Source organism: Tursiops truncatus, chromosome X, assembly GCF_011762595.2.
Source record: "Tursiops truncatus isolate mTurTru1 chromosome X, mTurTru1.mat.Y, whole genome shotgun sequence".
Classification (NCBI taxonomy): domain Eukaryota; kingdom Metazoa; phylum Chordata; class Mammalia; order Artiodactyla; family Delphinidae; genus Tursiops; species Tursiops truncatus.
Genome location: NC_047055.1, coordinates 35,357,352 through 35,377,382, shown reverse-complemented (window position 1 = coordinate 35,377,382; position 20,031 = coordinate 35,357,352). Strand labels below are relative to the sequence as shown.

Below are 20,031 nucleotides of genomic sequence, written 5' to 3'. Positions count from 1 at the left end.
CTTGTGTCAATGATAAAAGTCCGGGTATGCTCCAAGTATCTAAAACCAGAGCCTTGGTTTCCCTTGTCCCACCACCCCAACCCCTATTCTGGCATCCTTTAGTTTGCTGTCCAGAAAGCAAGAATTCCTCTCAGTTAGAGAGTAGAGAATCTTTAGTTCAGAGAGAGCATGAATGACTCAACCCATACCACACAGCAAGCAACAGAACTGACCAGAAACCAGGTCCCCTGACTTAAAGCACAGTCCACTCGCCATTAGACTATGAGGACATTCCAATCCTACTGAGAAGTCAGGGAAATCTAAGAAGCGTGGACATAAAGGCACATATTTTTAACCTTCCTCACAAATTTCCTTTGGCTTAGCTTATTTAGGTTCCAGAATAACTTTAGTCCTAGTCTCTGTCTTTTAACTCCCAAATAGTATACTGCCTCTCTTAGGAATTCTGGTTACAAAGTTCTTTACTCACTTACTCGGATCATCTCATGTGTTAAGTGGCTGCCATGTGCAAAGGACTGGGCTTCTCTTCAAGAGAATGCACTGGCTTCCTCAGAGAACTGCTGTAGTGAACAGAACACTGAATTTGGAGACCTGGGTTTTCACTCTGGCACTGCCTTGGACTTACTGTCTGGCCTTGTACAAAGTCACCTGACCTCACTGGGTTTCAAGTTTCTCATCTGAAGATTAAGGGGAGAATATCATTTGGCTTGCAAGAGAGTTACTTGAATCGCTACCACTTATTAAAGACTGTGTGCCAGCCACTGTCACAAAGCACTCCATGTGAACAGGCTCATCAGTTCTTCAAATGACCATGTTGATGGTCACTACGCTATTATTTCCCCAACTGTACTGATAAGACCGCTAAAGCTGGAAAGATTAAGCAACGTTCCCAAGGTAAGTAAGAAAGTCATGGAGCTGGGGTTTGTATCTACGTGGACTCCAGAGCTTCCATACCCAACCCCACTGGTTCCCCCCCAGTATAAAAAATAATTATGAACATACTTTGAAAAGCATTAAACTATCTAATTTTAAGGTATGCTTCATTTATTCTACTTCCATCTATTTAAACCCCTAAGATGTCAACGGGTCTACTCTTCTGCTAGCTTCTTTCTCTTGTCAAAACATCACCTCGAACGTCCAAGTGAGAATCTAGAGGTGGAAAACTCAAGCCTTTCTGGTTGGCTTTCACAATAAAGAGGCTGGGTAGGCTCCATAAGGCCATGATCCCCATGTCTCAAATTTTCTAAGTATCCTCTTCCTTCCCTTCACTCTTCTGGGGACTCGCCCTTCCTGGGAAGTTCAGAGGCCCATTTTCAAGCAAATACAAACGTTGGAAGCTTTTCTCCTGAGGAGAAAAATGAATGAGAATCTAGTCCCTTGGAAGACCCAGCTAACTCACCTTATAAAGCAGGAATGGACGGCATGAAATACACGAACAATTTCTCTCCCCAGGATGACTGCCAGCCTTGGCACAGGCTGGTCCATTTGAAATACATAATTGAATATTCTTAACAACTCAACTCTTCCACCTCACTTTGATCAATAGTTCATTACCTAAGTCAGAATTGCCAAAAGAGGCAAACCCTTCAGCCTGTTTGTCCTATATTTGCATGAATATTAAGCACTGAATGTCATGCTTCTTTGAACATCAAAAGAGCTTCCTGGCCTCTTTTGACTACAACTTTAACAACAGAGCATAATGGAGTTACACAAAGACCTTATCCCGGCTAAAGACCTCAAACCTTGCTGCTTCTGGACAGTAACAAACTTTTATATAAGCCATAAATGGCTCATTCATCCACTGTGATGCACGTTCAGTATTTCCTGGGTTCCTGAACCTGTCTTCCCTCCTGTGAGAGCAAGGGAATTCTGGCTAATTAGCTACTAGTAAGTGGTAGCACCCACTTCGACTTTTCCTTGTGCAAACAGCTTTCTGCAATTAAAGCATTTTCTGCAGACCTCCTCAGACTCTACACCAATTGAGTGAGCATCTTTGACCATAACAGCATCCCCTCTCATTCCACCCTGATGCCTAAAACTGGAGAGCGAACAGGCTACAGAGCATCTGCCTTGACCTAGAAACTTACACTCGAACCAGCCTGTGGAAAATCAAAAACCTTGGCTTCCTTGGGTAAAATGGTATCAGGGAACAAAGAGAGAAGGGAAGCTTTATTAACTTTACACTTACATGTTTCCTGAAGTTTTTCTAGTTTTTTTTTTTAATTAAAAAAAACCCTCTTTTTACTCCTTCCACCCCCATACCTATACCCTTCTCTAGAACTCGACAGTAGAAATATGGGAAACAAGATGTCCTTTTACTTTAAAGGACTTTTACCTGTTGTAAAAGTAGTATTTGCCAATTGTGGAAACTTTGTAATAAGGAGAAGTACAAAAATGAACAAAAGTAACAGTCGTGCACCTACCACCCAGAGATAAAAAGTTAGTTCCCAGGGCTTCCCTGGTGGCGCAGTGGTTGAGAATCTGCCTGCTAATGCAGGGGACACGGGTTTGAGCCCTGGTCTGGGAAGATCCCACATGCCGTGGAGCAACTAGGCCCATGAGCCACAACTACTGAGCCTGCGCGTCTGGAGCCTGTGCTCCGCAACGACAGAGGCCGCAACAGTGAGAGGCCTGCGCACCGCAATGAAGAGTGGCCCCCGCTTGCCACAACTAGAGAAAGCCCTCGCACAGAAACGAAGACCCAACACAGCCAAAAATAAAAAAATAAATTAATTAAAAGAAGGCTCAACATTTAAAAATAAAATAGTTAGTTCCCTATTGCACACCATGCATGAATATAAATTTCAGATAGAACAGAAAATTACGGGTAAAACCCCAAATTATGGAAGCAGTAGAAGAAAATACAAGAATATGGAGTAGGAGGGAATTCCCTCATGGTCCAGTGGTTAGGACTCCTCGCTTCCACCTCAGGGGGCACGGGTTCAATTCCTGGTCAGGGAACTAAGATCCCGCATGCCGCACAGGGCAGCCATAAAGGAAATGAATGACAGATCTGACTACAAGAAAATTTAAAACTTCTGTATGGGAAAATACAACTTATACAAAGTTTAAATCAAATGGCAGACTGGGAAAATAATATGTGAAATACAAAAGTTAATAAAAACATTTGATGTTACGTTAATAAATAAGCTTTTGCAAATCAGTAAGACACGCACCCAAATGAAAGCCAATTCAGTGAAGAAATACAATTGACTTAAAAATAATTGAAAAGATACTCCAGTAATAGGAAAGTATCACAACAAAACTGAGATATTATTTCCCCTATTAAACTGGCCCTAAAATACAAAGATTAATAATACTTTCAGTGAAGGAATTAGAAATGGACATGCATACAAAGATGGTGGAAGCATAAATCGATACATTTTTTGAAGGAAATTTGACAGTTCTTACCAAGATTAAAACTGAACATACACTTTGACCTAACAGTTACTCACAAATACTTGCCTAAGTGCCTTAAGACATCCATTAATGCCTTACTTATAGTAACAGCAAAAACTGGATACAACCTAAATATCTACAAATAGGGACTGGTTAAACAAACCATGGCACACTCATATAATTGGGAACTACGTAGACATTAGAAAGAATATGGTACTGTTACACTGCAATGTTCTAACATGGAAAGATGTCCTGGACACACTACTGAATAAAAGCAGGTTACAGAAAAATATATATATAATATCCAATTTTTGTAAAAGAAAAAACCCTACAGACATGTATATATGTTTTTATAACACACAGAGAAAAGAGTTTGGAAGAACACACAGCAAACTATTAGTAACGGTCATCCCTGGGGAGTGGGATGGGTGTTGAGAGATACAGGTTCTTTATGAAGTTCAGATACTTTCATATCATTTTGTACAATGAATATTATTAATTTTATAATTTAAGAAATTTTAAAATAAGTTAATATAAGCATTTTCAATAAGCAGTGTTTGAATGGTAGCATAATAGTACATTACATGGATAATTTAAGTAACCATTCCCCACTGCTTCTAACTTCTCTTAGAGCTGTAATATAAATCTCTGCACATGTAGTGTGTGTGTGTGCGTCTGTGTGTGTGTGTGTGTGTGTGTGTGTGTGTGTGTATCGAGGCAACATACCTAGGGCATATGCTTTGAGAGTTTCCTTTTAGTGGAGGTAAATTTGCACATGTCTTCGAGACAGTTAGCTTGGGTGTGGCCACAAAGAATGATGCTGAGTGGCTCATTCAGGGAATGACCATGACCTTAGCCTCATTATCTGACTATAAGCCTGAAACACTAGACCAGAACTGGTCCCCTAGGCCATCTGTTACATAATCATTTTGACACCAACTGAATATCAAAGGGGCTTGGGACAGATTCATAAGCAGTAGGAAATGTCAGAGAGTGATACAAGTTTTGGGGGTCTGTCAATCGTTTTTCAATCATATTTTTCTTTGGTTTGTCAGTTAAGCTCTAAGTTGCATGGACAATATTCCTCAATTCTTCACGAATGTGGAAGGCTTCCCAGAAGAGATGGTCTTCTAACAAACAGTTGCAAGCTTCCCCATGCTGCCAGTAAGTCCATAAGGGAAGTTTCTTCCTAAGAGAGGAAGGATTTTTAAGCCCAGCTGCTTGCGAGTTTAGCTGAGAATGGATGGACAACTTTTCTATCATATCCACTTAAATCAAGGAGGACTTCTGGAAGAGGAGGGTTCTGAGGTCGATTACACATTCAAGTAGAAGGAGAAGGAGGTCCGTTGAGGACTGCAGGAGAAGAGGCTGATCCAAGCTTCCTTAATGATACCGTGTCCTGCTAAACTTCCTGCTGTGCCTCGATCATACTAGATATCACCACGGATTGCTCATGTTTAAAAGCCTAATCAAAAGCACTATCGCTCCCAGGAAGGAGACTCACTTTACTATGAAAATCGTAGCGGGGCAGAAACACAGGTAACAATGGAACAGGTTTGGCATTGTTCTCCCTGTCAGCAAGCCTCATGCCTGATATATTTAACTTATGCTGATAAAGGAGATAAATGTTTAAGTGATGGGCTTCAGATGCTGTTTCAGCTCCTACCAAGCATATTTGCACAGTTCCTTCTCATGAATAAGCTCAGTGGAGCAGAGAATGCCCCTCTTGGACCAGTTCCACTTTGTGCTTCTTTTGATGCAGCCAAAAAGGGGAACTAGAGCGATGGCTTTTCCTTCAAATTTAGGGCCAGGGTCCACCTCAGAGGTGGCTGCAAGTGGCCCAAAGAAGGTGAGGCTCACAGTGGGCAAAGGCAAGCAGAAAGTTCCTAACAAGAGCAGCGGTGTCAACGGTTACTCATAAATCTCCCAAATGTGGCTGTGAAGAGGGTTAATTACTCCCCTTTCCTGCCACTCTGCTTTCTCCAATGTGTCAGCCCATCACACGGATCGCTGACTTTCTAGAAATATTCCCTGGCTTTGCGGGGACGTTCCTTTCAATAAATGGCATCCAATTTGCTCACGGTCCCTGGAATCTCAATTTCCTCAAAGGATTTTTCATCTCAACCCAGTTCATGTGAAGGTTTTTTCCTTCTTCGTTTTTCAGCAGAAGGGAAGAGGCAGAGCCTGCTTTACATTTTTCTTTTTTTTTTCTTTTTCTTTTCGGTGTTATTCTTTTTCATAAACTGAAAACCTTTGCTGAAGAGTCTGAAATTTGGGAAAAAATCCAGCTCATCTGTCAGATATTTCAAGAATTACGTAAAATGGAATGAGATTTGTACAGTTTAGAACAGGAAAAGGAAAATAGGCTAATGTGTCATGTGTCCTATGAGATGAAAACTATATGATAATCAGAAAAACAGCCCCAAATTTAGTTAGCCCGAGTCAAAGCTCTCATTCTTCTACCAACTCACGCATAAACCAGTAACATTCACTTTCTTCTCTTAGAATAATGGCATGTTCACATTTGGGCTAAATCACAATCTCTTCAGATTATAATCACACTTTCAAAGAAATTACAAGAAAGTATCTTGTTTTTTAAACTCAAGACACTTACGTTTTACTTGCTCTGCTTTGCTTCCTTCTAGGAAAAGAAAGAACAGCAACAAGGAGAAGATGTATCTCATGCCTCCCATCTTCCACTTTTTTCTCATTCTGGCCACTGCGAAAGGCAACTTGAAACTTTCGGGGCCCTGGGTACTCAAGCTGTTGGGAAGAAAGCAGAAAAGAAGACTTAGAACAGATCCTCTGGAACTGATGGAGATCCCTGATGCTTAGGCTCCTAACTTGCTGGGGGAAAAGTGCTGGAGAATTTACATAAGTGCAAGCATTGTTTTTCTGCTAAGAAAAGAGAACTTGCCTCTCCTGTCTTGCAAAGACTGCGGGGAGAAATTCAAGCGGATGAACATACATTCCTATCCAACGCTGAGGCTAAATCCTTGCAGGCAAGTCATAGAAAAGTAAAAATAAATTTTGAAATCCTCATTTCTAAGGGAATTAAAGTTGATTTCTCAAGAGATTTTCTTTGGGAGAAAAGGGAAACTGGGGTTTGCAAAATGGCCATTTTGGCAAACAAAAATAATAGGCAGTGACCCAAACAATTTCTGAAATGAAAGTTAACTGATCTTAGCTTCAAGACTACCGTTATTATTAATCCTTCAGGGATGAGGCACGACTGATCAATGTTTCTCCTGTGTCTCCTATGAGATCTATAAGGAAAAACTCTTCCAATGGGTGATTTGAAAATATTTAAATAATTCGAGAAACACCACATTTCAATCTGGGGTTAACATTGGATGGGAACTGAGCTCAACGATCTTTTCAGAGGGTCCAACCTAAATATTGAGTATAGAGAGCTGGATGGAATGCAAGATGATCATTCTGGAGAGCTGAATTGTCTTTGGGCCGTGATGTGGATGCCACAGCTCTTACTTTAAACGCTATGAAGTTGGCCAGGTAATTTAAAATCCATTGTTTCAAATTACGAGTATGTAAGTAACCAAAGAAAAACTGTCCATAGAGAATGTTATGCTATCAGCCAGGCTTTGCAGAACTGGTCTGCCTCTCTACGTCCTCCCTGCTCCTTAAACAAGGATAAATTCTCCTGGGACATGTTCCTAGCCTTCCAAAGACCTGGGTTCTCATGTCTTGGTCCCCTCTGTGAGCTTTTGGTCCAGCTTCAATCACTGGAATGTCTACCTCTGTCCTCTGAGAGTTACCAGGTTCCATTGAAGCAACTCATTTCCACGAACGCTTTAACACAGCTACTCATCCCAGTGAGGTTTCTTCCTGAGCCTACTTTAATAAGCTTATCCCCCAAGCCTCCAAATGAGAAAGATTTTTTTTTTAACCGCTGAAATCCAATTTATCACAATCACGTATGGGTCTCGGGGGGGATTTCTGAAACCACGGTTTTCGGGTCTCCCCATGCAAGAACCAACCGGGTTGTTTTTCTTGTACAATGGTTGGGTGATTCGGTGAACAGTAGCATTGCCTCATAATTCAAGCTGGCAAGAAAACGGCTCTTAGAATTTTTTTGCTTTTCTTGGGTCTCAACTAATGGTATGAGCAAAGAGAAAAGTTGGTGACTAGAGAGCAATTAATCTCTTTTGGCGTTCCTGTCATCTGTGTGGCCTCCCCGGCTGGGATGTAGAACATCAGAAAACGAATCTCTTTATAAATAATCACTTTTGATTTACAAGATCCTGAAGTCCTGCCTTTGTATTCTGTGCAGAGCTATAAACCTGGAAGAGTTCCCTCCCCAGGTCTCCGTTCAATTTCTCTTTATCGCTTTAACTTTTTCTTTTGGGGGAGGGGGGCCGTTCAAGACATTTGTTAGGGCTGCAGCAATAAACACCAGCAAGCATTGCTGAGCAAGCATGCCGACTCTTACACTTGCAAAGAGCCAAAATGTCCTTAATTTTTCAAATTACACTTTGACCCAGTTAACTGGAGTTATTTCGGTATTAACTCTCTGTCTGCTTCACACAGGCCGTTGTGCCGTTGAACTGGCACTGGCCCTTTTACAGGTTACTTAGAAATGTAGCCATTGACATATTTTGGGGGCATCCAGGCCCCAACAAGAAAACAACAAAGAAAACAAAATTCTGGGACTAACACTGCAGAGTGGGAGAGGGTGAGTGCGCTTTACAAGAGAACAAGAAACAGGTCAGAACCTAAAGGAATGTATCCATTAAGGTGCCTCACAAAGTTCATTTGCGTCAAGCAAAGGGACCAAGGCTGGGACTGCAAGGCAATCTGGACCATCAAGTGTCAGGGGTCTGTCGGTTCACAGAAGAGGTCTCCTGGGTAGAACAGAATCAGAGACGTTCCCAAAGGAAGGCTAAGGGATGAGCACATGGGCCAGCTCTTCAGGACCCACAGTGCTTCTTTAATCCTGCCGAGAGGCTTCAATGCCCTTGCAATCTCACATTCACTATCATCTGTGGGGCAGCCTCCAGGGTAGCAATCCTCTCTCCAACAAACAATAAGAAGACACTGGATTCTCAGGCCCGTGTCCATCAGCTAAAATCCTCTCCCCGGTCTACCACCCAACAAGAAAAGCTCGGTTCACTGGTGGTAGGTTGTCACTGAAAAATGGCAGCTTCAGGCCAGGGTGTCTCTGGTCTGAGTCGAGATGCCTTCATCGCTGCTATGACTGAAGAACAATGCCCCGTCATTTGGCTTGCAAAACACCTTTGCTATCTATCATTTCATTTTATTCCCCACAACAACCCCACCTTCAAAATGGGCATCCTGGAGCCCAGAGAACTCAATTGCCCATTCTCAGAAAGTTAGTGGCAGGGCCGGCAGGCACCAGAAGCCAGGCTTTCCAGGCCCTACGTTCTGGCAACACTGCGTTGCTCCCCGAGCCTAGCGTCTCCAACCCAGACGCCAGTGGTCCGGGCCGGAAAATGAGGCAGATGTCCAGAGGGAGCATAGAGGAGCCTCTCGACCAGTCCGCCCTGTTTGGTTAACTTGAGCACGTATGAACTACCTACGGGTCCAGGGCACCTCAGCAAGCCAGCAAAAGGCTCGGGACACATGCGATCGCTAAGGGGACCGTAGAAACCCGTTAGGTAGCTACCCAAGTGGCCTCCCCGCAGCTCCAGAGCCTGGAACCACGCAGGCCGAGCGAGAGTGGCGAGTGGTGAGTTCGAATCCGGGGGGCCTCCGACCTGCCTTGGTCTGGCGCCCTGGGCTCCACCTCCAGCCGGGCCGCGGGCAGCTGTGGCGGAGAGCGGGTTAGGGTGGCAGGTCGGGGAAGTTCTGGGCGCCCTGGGGGAAGACGGCCCACCTGTGCAAAGGCTGGAAAGGAAGGGAGGGGAAACGGGCGCCGGACACCGCTCACTTACCTGGCCACCGGCCTCCTCCGTCTTCCACGCGTGCAAGCGCTCCGAGCTCCCCGGGGCGCTCCTCCGAGGACGAGGACTCGCAGGTTGTGGCGAGAGCTGGAGTGCGCGCGAGGGGGGAGGGGGGACTCAAAAGTGGGTGGGAGGAAAAACATCACCGCCCTCACACCACGAGGGAACAGCGGCTCGCTCGGCTCCCGGGGGCAGAGACAAGGCGCGGGCGCGGCGGCCCGGGGCCACCTGCCCGCCCGCCGCCCGCTCCCCACTTGGCCCGAGAGGCCGGCCGCTCGGCGCGGGCGGGAATTCCGCGAGCAAGCAGCCGCTGCAAGCCCGCACCCTTTCTCCGCCCCGGCACCGCCGCTCTCTCCCCGCTCCCCCGACCCGAAAGTTAAGAAATCGGGAGAAAGTGTGAGGCTCAGCCGGCGACTCTCCCATCACGCAGCGCCCACACGGCACCCCCCTCCTCTGGCTAAGCGAGCGTTGGGGTCTTAAAGGGACCGCACATCTCCTCCCGCCCTTCCACCCCCTCTGCGCTGGATGCACCTAGGAGCTCCCCGCCGCTCGCGCGCGGCCTGAAGACCCCGGCTACCCTCTGACTTCCCCGCTGGAAGCCCGCGACCCCCTCTCCTCCCGCACGACGGCCTCTCTGCGTGCACCTGGCCTGGTCCTGAGCCGGTGCGCGGGACGCAGGATGAGTTGGCCTCGAAAATTATGCCCTAGCAGGCTGCTTATCATTTCCGGGCATCTCCCAGACCCACGTCGCGGCTAATGAAGTGACCAAGCGTTGGTGCCCTTAAAGGCAGGATGGAGGTGGGTGTGTGTGTGGAGGGACAGGAGACGACTTAGAAACCTGCTTTCGCCCACAGAGGGCTCCTAAGCCCCACGGAAAGGGCCTCCGCTAACTGTTAGGTGTCTTGAAGAAAACTTAAGAGTGGCTCATCACAGCCATCACTGTTCTAAGAGTCCTTAGGATTTTGAGTTGGGTCAAGAACCCATCCTTGAAATCACAATAGCGCTGCTGATGCCTTGGTGAGCCTGGGACAGACTAGTCCAAATTTGTGTTTATTCGATGAAGTATAGTTACAAAGAATTACCAGAATCCTCTAAGGGCCTGAAAGCGTTGCCTCGAGAGACAGTACCCATTTATATTTAAGCCCCTAAATTTAGAGAGAGCTGCAGGGCTTTTTTCGACGTGGAACTGCATAATATGGACACTCCTAACATCTACATGCCACCTTACGGCTTACAGAGCACTTTCATATACATCTTCATTACTTTTTAAACTCTCACAACAAACTGAATGATCTCTGTGTGGCCTCAAGTGTTAAGAGTTGGTGGGGACCCTCTGGACCATTCAGCTCAACCTTTTCCTGTCACAGAAGAAGAAATGGATGGAGGAGGTGGCCGGAGAGGTGATGTATCCAAGGTCACACAGCTAGTAAATGATAGATTTGAGATTCCAGTTCAGATTTCCTGACTTTCAATCCACTACTCTCTGGCTGTTATCTCCAGTCTATAGATGAGGAAACTGATGCTCAGGGAAACTGTAGCTTGCCAAAAAAACTCATATATCAGGAAGAGAGAACAAAGGAAATTTAAAACACGAATAATTGTCCCTGGAAGTTACTTCCTTTTTCTTCCTTCACAAGTGTTAATACCACCCAACTAGCCCCTGAATTGCTGCAGATGATTATTTCACTGTTAACAAAGAAAGGGGGGCCCTTTCTGAAACGTTGCCTTCAGGGCCCAAAATGTCTAGCTCCATCCTGCCGCTTGGGTAGCCATACATTTACATTGCCACATGCATTCAATCTGTGCTGTCCTATATTAGTTTGAACTTGCTGATTTGTTGCCTTATAACTGTTCTCAAGCCATTTAAGGCACTGATGTTTTGTCTCACTGCACTGAGTTCTTCAAGGCCAAGGACTGGTTGTTCAATTTCCTTTGTATCTACATCCCCCAACCCCCATCATCACTCCCAACATGCTGAGAGAGTATTCAGGAAAATGGGTTTCAGGGAACAGCCCGGGACAAACATGGATCTTAGCATTTAAAATCAGACTCACCGAGATTTAAGAGCTCGTCTATTTGGCTACAACCACTGGCTCCCCTTGCTTGATGTAGTACTCTGATTACTGCATAACAAACCATCCCAAAACCTTAAAAGCTTAAAATGATTTATTATGATCGAATGGTTCTTTTCAACTGGGCAGTTTTTGCTCAGGATCTCTTGTACACTTGGCAACTGTATAAGGGGGGTGCTGGAATTCTCTAAAAGGTTCTTCATTCGTGTAAATGCTGGTGGTCCTTGTATTAGTTCCAGTCTTGATTTCTGAATTGGGAACTCCAACATGGGTCCTAACCTAAACTTCCTACCAGATCTTATTCAAGCTAAACTGATGATTATCTCTATGCCTTATTTTTCTCTACTTATTAAATGGAGATTAGAGCATAGATCATCTCATATTCATTCTTTAAAAATGTTTTATTTTGAGATAATCATAGATTTATGTGCAACTGTAAGAAATAATTCAGAGGGATCTCAAATACCCTTCACTCCCAGTAGTAACATCATGCATAACTATAGTACAATATTACAAACAGGAGATTGACATCAATACAATCCATCCACCTTACTCCAATTTCACCAGTTTTATATGCACCCATCTGCCTGTGTGTATAGCTCTGTGAAATTTTTTCACATGTGTAGGTTGATGTGATCATCACCATAGTCAAGATGCTAAACAATGCCAACACCACAAGGGGCTCTGTTGCTCATCTTCTCTCCTCTTCTTCCTACTCCCTGGCAACCACCAAACTGTTCTCCGTCTCTATAATTTTGTCATTTAAGAATGTTACATGGGGGCTTCCCTGGTGGCGCAGTGGTTGAGAGTCCACCTGCCGATGCAGGGGACGCGGGTTCGTGCCCCAGTCTGGGAAGATCCCACATGCCGCGGAGCAGCTGGGCCCGTGAACCATGGCCGCAGAGTCTGCGCATCCGGAGCCTGTGCTCTGCAGCAGGAGAGGCCACAACAGTGAGAGGCCCGCGTACAGAAAAAAATAATAATAATAGTATTACATGGAATCATACATAGGTAACCTTTTGAAATTGGCTTTTTTTCACTCAACGTAAGTCTCTGGAGATCCATTCAAGATGTTCCAGTATCAAGAGTTTGTTCCTTTTACTGCTGAGTAGTATTCCATGGCAAGGCTGTATCACAGCTTGTTTAACCATTCATCTATTGCAGGACATCTGGATTGATTCCAGATTTCGGCAGTTACAAATAAAGGGGCTATGAACATTTGTCTACTGATTTTGCATGAACCTAAGTTTTCATTTCTCTGGAATAAATGCCCTAGAGTATAGTTCCTGGATTGTAAGGTAAGTGCATGTTTAGTTTTGTAAGGACCGCCATATGCTTTTCAGAGTGGCTGTACTATTTATATTCCCACCAGGAATGAATGAGACATCCAGTTTCTCTACATACTTGTCTGCATTTCTTGTTGTCATTATTTTTTATTTTAGCCATTCTGATAGGGGTATAGCGATATATCATTGTGGTTTTAAACTGTATTTCCCTAATGCTTAATGATAGCTACCATCTTTTCGTGTGTTTATTAAACATCTGTATATCCTTTTCAGTGAAATGTCTCTTCATGTATTTTGACATCTTCTAATTGGATAGTTTTCTTACAGTTGAATTTTAGGAGTTTTTTTATATATTTTAGGTACTAATCCTTTGTTGCATACATGGTTTGCAAATACTTTCCCCCAGATTGCAATTTGTCTTTTCATCCTCTTCCCATAGGCTTTTATAGAACAAAGTTTTCAATTTGATGAGGTCCAATCTGTCAGTTTTTCCTCCTATGGATTCTGTTTTGACATTAAGTCTAAGGATGCTTGGCCTAGCCCTAGATCCAAATTTTTTTCCTATATTTTATAGTGCTATAGTTTTAAGTTTTGCATTTAAACCTATGATCCATTTGGAGTTAATTTTATATAAGGTGTGAGATTTAGATCGAGGTTCGCTTTTTTGCCTCTGGATGTCCAATTGCTCCAGCATCATTTTTTAAAAAACTATCCTTCCCTCATTGAAGTGTTTTTACACCTCGGTCAAACATCAGTTGGGTATTGTATGGGTCTGTTTCTGGTTTCTCTCTTTTGTTTCATCGATCTCTGTGTCTATCCGTCCAACAACAGCACCCAGTTTTTATCATTATAGACATTAGTAGGATTAATATCAAGTAGAGTGGTTCCCCCCACTTTATTCTTCCTTTTCAAGATCGTTTTAGCTATTCTGGGTCCCGTACCTTTCTGTATAAATATTAGAATCAGCTCTTCTATGTCTACAATACACCCTTCTCAGATATGGATAGGAATTGCATTAAACCTATAGATCGATTTAGGAAGAATTGACAGCTCTAATCTGTTGAGTCTTCCAATCCATGAACACAATATGTTTCTCCATTTCTGTAGGTCTTTTCTGATTTCATATAGCAATGCTTTCTAGTTTTCAGCGTATAGATTCTGTATGTGTTTTGTTAGATTCATACCTACGTATTTCATTTTCTTTGGAGCAATTGCAAATGTTATTGTGTTTTTAATTTTGGTTTCCAGGGTTCACTGCTAGTATATATTAATGCAATTGATTGTTGTGTGTTGATCTTGTACGCAGCGTGTTGCAGAACACAGTCATTTTATTTTTTTCCAGCTTTATTGTGATTTAATTGACGTAGAATATTGTGAGTTTAAGATGTACAACATGATGATTTGATATATGTATATATTGTGAAATGATTACCACAATAATGTTAGTTAACACGTCTATCACCTCACGTAATTACATTTTTTTGTCTGTGGAGAGAATATTTAAGATCTACTCTCTCAGAAACTTTTAAATATATAATACAATTATATTATATATTTAACTATATGCTAACTATAGTCACCATGCTGTGCGTTAGATCCCCAGGACCTATTTTTCTTATAACTGGACGTTTGTACCCTTTGACCAGCATCTCCTCATTTCCCTCATCCCCCAGTTCCTGGCAACCACCATTGTACTCTCTGTTTCAAAGTTTGGCTTTTTTTTTTTAAAGATACCACATATAAGTGAGATCATACAGTATTTGTCTTTCTCTATCTGACTTATTTCACTTAGCATAATGCCCTCAAGGTCCATCCATGTTGTCAAAAGTGGCAGAAATGAATGTGAAAATGGAGGCATTACAGAATGATTAATGCTGAACAATATTTTGAGAATACATATTTTAGCCTTTTTAAATGCTTCTTATCCCGTTTGAACCTGGAAAACTCTGGTTATTTGATTAACTTTCAAATAAAATAGCAGGACACATAAAGATTAATGAGGAGTATATTATGGTGTATGTTTATTTCTTTATACAGAAAATCAGACCAACCTAAAGTTTGTATTAATCAAATATTTGATTCAATATTTAGAAGTTGACCTTTTAGGACCCTTAAGCTGTATTTAATATGAGCCCCTTTATCACGTGTATGTATTCATGTTTGTTAACTGAGTTTTTGTCTTTGTTGTATTTTCTTCCTGTTGATCATTTCTAAAAAGTGCTATAACACAGAATTGGTTGTCATTAGTGCGATTCGTCTAATATTTCCGTCTTTCTTCCTTTCAGGTTCATGGTAGAACTTTACCCCTCTTCCTGCTATGGGATTGAGCATGACCAACTGATTTGCTTTGGCCATTGAAATCTTAGGAAAAGCGATGCGTTACTTCAGGATGGAAACCAGGAGCTAGTGCATAACAAGCTGCCCCGTTCCCTGCCCACTACCACAGGAATCATGGATGCATATACTGAAATGAAGCCTGAGTTTCTGAGTGACTAAGATGAGCAAAGCCCCCATCAGAATTATTTTGGGAGTCTAAAGTGAGTGATAAATGGAACTTTGTGTATTAAGCTTGTGAGATTTGGAGGTGCTTCTTTTTGCAGCATAATCTGACCAATCCTGACTGCTGATACCACCAGTAAAAACAATTCTGTTTCCTCATACTTTATGAAAACCAGAAAAGTAAACAGAGCAGCTTATAGAATCTTGGAAATAGAATTAATAGAAGCCATTATTTTTTGGTTCAATATGTTCCTTCTTAGTTAAGCTGTCTGTCACTTTCCGTTTATGCCTTTCAGTTACTGTACCAAAAAAAATAACCCAAGATATTTTTTATTTGTGCTATATCTGAATAGTATTTTAAGGAAATGATTTTCCTTTGAACTGATTTTAAGATGTTTGTGGGAGCATTTTATGTGATTCTCTTCCCAAAGGAGCACATCTCCAGATTTATCATAAAGGCCAATGAAAAAGCAAAATTTGGTTTATGGAAAATTTCGGGAACATACTTATTTTAAAAATTGAGGTAAACTCATTATACTGTGCAGGATTATAGTAAATATCTAAAAGATGAAAGGAAGTGTATTCCTTGATTCAAAATTGTAGCGTGCTCGCAATAACCGTGAATGAGTCAAATGGGCAGAGCATAAAACACATTCACTTCTGACTGAGGATTTTTCACGTAGTTTTTTGTTTGTTTTTTGCGGTACGGACGGGCCCAGCCACTCCGCGGCATGTGGGATCTTCCTGGACCGGGGCACGAACCCGCGTCCCCTGCGTCAGCAGGTGGACTCTCAACCACTGCGCCACCAGGGAAGCCCTTTCACGTAGTTTAACTACATTTTCAAGCAGTCTCACAAAGGTATGTAAACTTTGTTAACTAGGGACATTGTAAAAACAAACTGGAGATCTAGTATGTCCAAGTGTTATACTGTGCATAGAAAATGCAATATGGCGGAATAGAAACTGCTTCCCTAGAAGCTCTATTGCTATAGAGCATTTAATCACTTTAAATTGCATCTGCTTAGATAGCTTACTATAGGGCCTCAAGGTACCCACAGCTCTTTAGAACTGCCATGAACTTTCCACAGTATTTGCCTTTATTCCAAAGCTAGGTAGCAGAGCATCCACTATTATTCTTCAGCAGAACCAACAGAAGTGCCTGTCTCATTGTCTTAACCATGGTTTTAGAATCAAGCATTCCTGAGTTTGAGTCCCAACAAGTCATATAACTTTTCCGAGTCTGTTTCCTTCTATGTAAAAGGAGGATGATGGTAATGCTGCCGTGGAGGTTCAGTGGCCTAATATATGGGGAGAGTCTGGCTCAGTGCCTGACATATAGTAGATGCCTGTTAGTTCTTTCCATCCTCACTTTTCCTTCCTGCCCCCATTCCTTAGGCCAAATGTGAGAGCTTTTGCACACTCAGTAAAGTCCTTTATTAGCCAGTCAAACTTCAGTTTCCCTGTCTTTAGAAGAGAGTGGAGAGAAAAGCAGGAAGAGAAAACCAATAATTAGCCCAATTTTCCACCCTTTTCTTCTAGGCAGGGAGTAAGTTGGGGCATTGGTGAGTAGAGTGCCAACCCGCCTTTAAGTAGAACAGTCAAGAGACTGATGCCAAAATGGAAGTCACTCTGTTTTCACACACATGTGCATCAGCACCGGGTAAGGTCCTGGTGCCGGGAGAACATCATAAAATATTAGATGCAGATTTGGGCCTAACATCCTCTTCTCCATCTTCATGGCACATGGACTAGAAAACAAGACACAAGCCAGAGTAGAATCGTGAGAAGCCACCTGGATATTCTCACATTCAAATTCCCTGATCTTTCAGTTCTCAAGGAAAGAAAGTTTGTTTCTCATTAGGAAATGATGCTGACAACTCAGCATCAGCGTTATAACCCAGGGAATAAGAGCAGGAAACAGAGGATCTAGAGAGCAAAGATGGCAAACTGCTGACCCAAAGGCAGACAAGAGCCTGCACACATGTTTTGCTTGGACTGAACAGGGATTTTTTTTCAAAATTTGAATTGGTTCCAAACAATCTTTAATGTTTATTATTAGGAGATTTCACACAAAAACCTTGATTTCCAGTTCCTCTTGAAAAATTAGAATTGCTGGCAACACTGGGCTGACATCGCTGCCTAGTAACATAGGCTGGAACAGAGGAGTGGCTGCTGCTTTTATATAGCATATGTGCCCATCAATTGCTACAGTCCCCACCATGCCTTACTGTGTCCCTTTTGTTACCCTCAGGCCTGCTTTACTCATTCAGATTACCTTTCTAGCTTCTAGGGCCATTTGAATTTGAACCATGGTGTACAGTCATAACTGTCTAACAAGTGGCTCTCTAGGGAGAAAAATAATCCTGATTCATAGCAATTTCCAATTTCTGATATAGAAATATCCCCAACATGGCTGATTTCAAACTACCAGTATGTCGTCACTTAACGCAGAGCTGGTAAGAGATGCGCGCAATTGCCTCTCCCGAGCTGGTGAGACCTGGTACCAGAACACCACTCGAATCCACTTTAAAAAGGTTCAGCAAAGTAAGTGGGATGGTCAGGGGTGTGAGCCAGGAGATCTTATTCACAGGCTAAGAGTCAGAAATCAACGAGAAAAAGTCAGATTCAACACCTGACATGGAACCCATCATTAAGTCAACACTACTTCCTTGTTCCCTACCTCTTTTTAAAAATCCCACAGGCCAATTATCCAGTTTGGGGGCATGGGTAATGTGCGAGGGAGGTGTGGACTGATGAAGGGTTGGCACTAGCTTGACGAGGTCAGGACAAACTACAGGCCCCCTGACCGTGCTGCTGAGTCCTGCCTGTCAGCCGACTACTACGCTCCTTTTCTCCCTATGAGAAGGGAGGGGACAAGGGAGAGCAGTGAGCTGCCTATTTAGAAGCCAAGTTGGGAGTGAAATGGAAATAGCCTGTGAATTACATCCAGAAATCTCTTCTCACACTAGAACTGCAGGGCTGCTGACCTCAAATGCAGATGGCAAAGACCACAAGTAGGGACATCCTCTTCTCACATCCCATACTGGAAAATGACTGAGTGTACGTAGAACGGTATTCTAGAAGGTGAAAACTCTACAGCACCTTTGGGACAACTTAGTCCAAATCTGATTAACTTACACAGGGAGAAACTGAGGTCCGGGGAGGGGGCAGGGGGTGAGTAAGTGGCTCAACCGGGTCTGGAAGCCTGGCTTTCTGACAGCCAGCCTCAGACTTTTTTTTCTACCTCATACTGCGTCTCAAGGAGTTAAAAAGTGGACGCTTCAGTCCACAAATGGGTTGTGTTGCCAAACCAGCAACATGAATAATATTTTTTGACTGAATCAACTGTCTGTTTAGGCATCATGTAGACACAGTCAAACACTCATCTCCAGTTTTCCCTGTGTTTGGATGGTTTTAAAACCTAACAGAGAATCTGCACGCCCAGGGAGTTTTGCCAAGAAAATCTGAAAATCTAAACAGCCACTCTCACATTGGCCCTGTAACCAAGTGTCCGAATCTTTTTTTTTTTTTTCCTTTTTCATATTAGAGAAAATATGTTCTTGCCACAAGAGAAGCAGCATCAGAACCTGGATGGATCCTTGAACTGAGAATTAGGATTCTTGGCTCTGGTCCTGACTTTGCTTTGGATGGGTCACATCCTGACCTCCCTGTGGGCCTCAGTTTCCCCATCTGTTCCTTCACGCTCTAGCAGTCTTTGACTGTACAATCATATTCCAGGTGCCCAGTCACTAAGCTTGTTGGCCCCTTCCAACCTGTGTTTCTGTGGCCACAGAGCATTCTAGAACCCAAGTGCCAGAGACATCGCCGAGCCTCTGAAATCCTGCAAGACTTGCTTGTTGGGCTTATTCTCCACAGCAGCTAATTTACATACGCAGCCCCAATGTCTATACTCATTAGGGACCCCTCATCTCGCTGCCTTTGAATTTTCCCGGTAACCTCTCAGTCATAAAAGCTGCCTGTAATCGAAAAAAAAAAATCTCCAAGAATCATATCTTTAAAAATAAAAAGCCTAAACCCAAATGAACCTTTTACTAGATTATGGGCTCCAGTGCTTATTCCTCAGGGGACTCTTGTGAAATCAGAGACAAAAACTTGAGAACAATCAGACAAAGAGAAATGTCAAACGAAGGTTTGGGTTTATTTAATTTTAGTGTTTTCAAATCCACCCTGGGTTGAGGGGAGGGTGGAAGAAGCAAAGAGAAACCCCCTCCCAGCTGCAAAGTCCACGTGCTCAGCCATGCTTTTCTGTCACTTAGAGTTCAGCTTTCCCCAATATTAATGGAACTTAAGCCAAACAAGAGTTCCTTTTATGCTTTCTCCCCCCCCCTCCGTGCTTGCTAAGTCCTGTGCAAACTTGCCACAGTTCCCAAGCACACAGCTGTGAAATGATCAGGGCTGGACTAATGCCAGTACAAACCAATTTATTGGGGTCCTGAAATTAACTAAAACCTAGAAAGCCTGATTAATTGTGGCACAGCACAGCAAGCAGCATTCAGGGGGGAGGCCAGCAGGCCACAGCACACACGGGGACTCTGTCCTGCCCCTTGATTGACACGACGCATAAAGAAGAGTTCCTTCTGTGGACGGGGCTGTGCTGCTCTCACTACTTATTCATCCATAACCAAAATATCATTGAGTCCAGCAGGGAAAATGGTAGTTAGTGGGTCTTAGCTACCTATGGAATCAGCCAATCCCATAATGGTAGTGCTTAGGATTAATTTCATTTAATTTAATTATCATCTTCTGGCCGCCCATTTGACAAGCTCGACTTTTTTTCAAAACAACAGGGACTAAATACGCCTTCGGAGAGTCATCGTTGAGAGCTAGTGTTACTGC

General features: G+C 43.1%; 1 protein-coding gene across 5 annotated transcripts in view; it reads right to left on the bottom strand.

Moving 5' to 3' along the window:
• Nucleotides 1-9,683, bottom strand: part of CHRDL1 (chordin like 1) — a 115,137-nt gene extending 105,454 nt beyond the window's left edge. The window contains exons 1-2 of one of the 5 annotated variants that reach the window (XM_033849623.2): nt 9,309-9,683; nt 6,011-6,159 (exon numbers count right to left, since the gene is read on the bottom strand). In XM_033849623.2, the coding sequence (XP_033705514.1) occupies nt 6,011-6,159; nt 9,309-9,460 (301 nt within the window). In that variant the 5' untranslated portion in view covers nt 9,461-9,683. The remainder of the gene's footprint in view (nt 1-6,010; nt 6,160-9,308) is intronic. The other 4 variants (XM_004312411.3, XM_019949433.3, XM_033849624.2 and 1 more) reach the window with 4 other exon arrangements.
• Between the last annotated feature and the right edge of the window lie 10,348 nt (nt 9,684-20,031).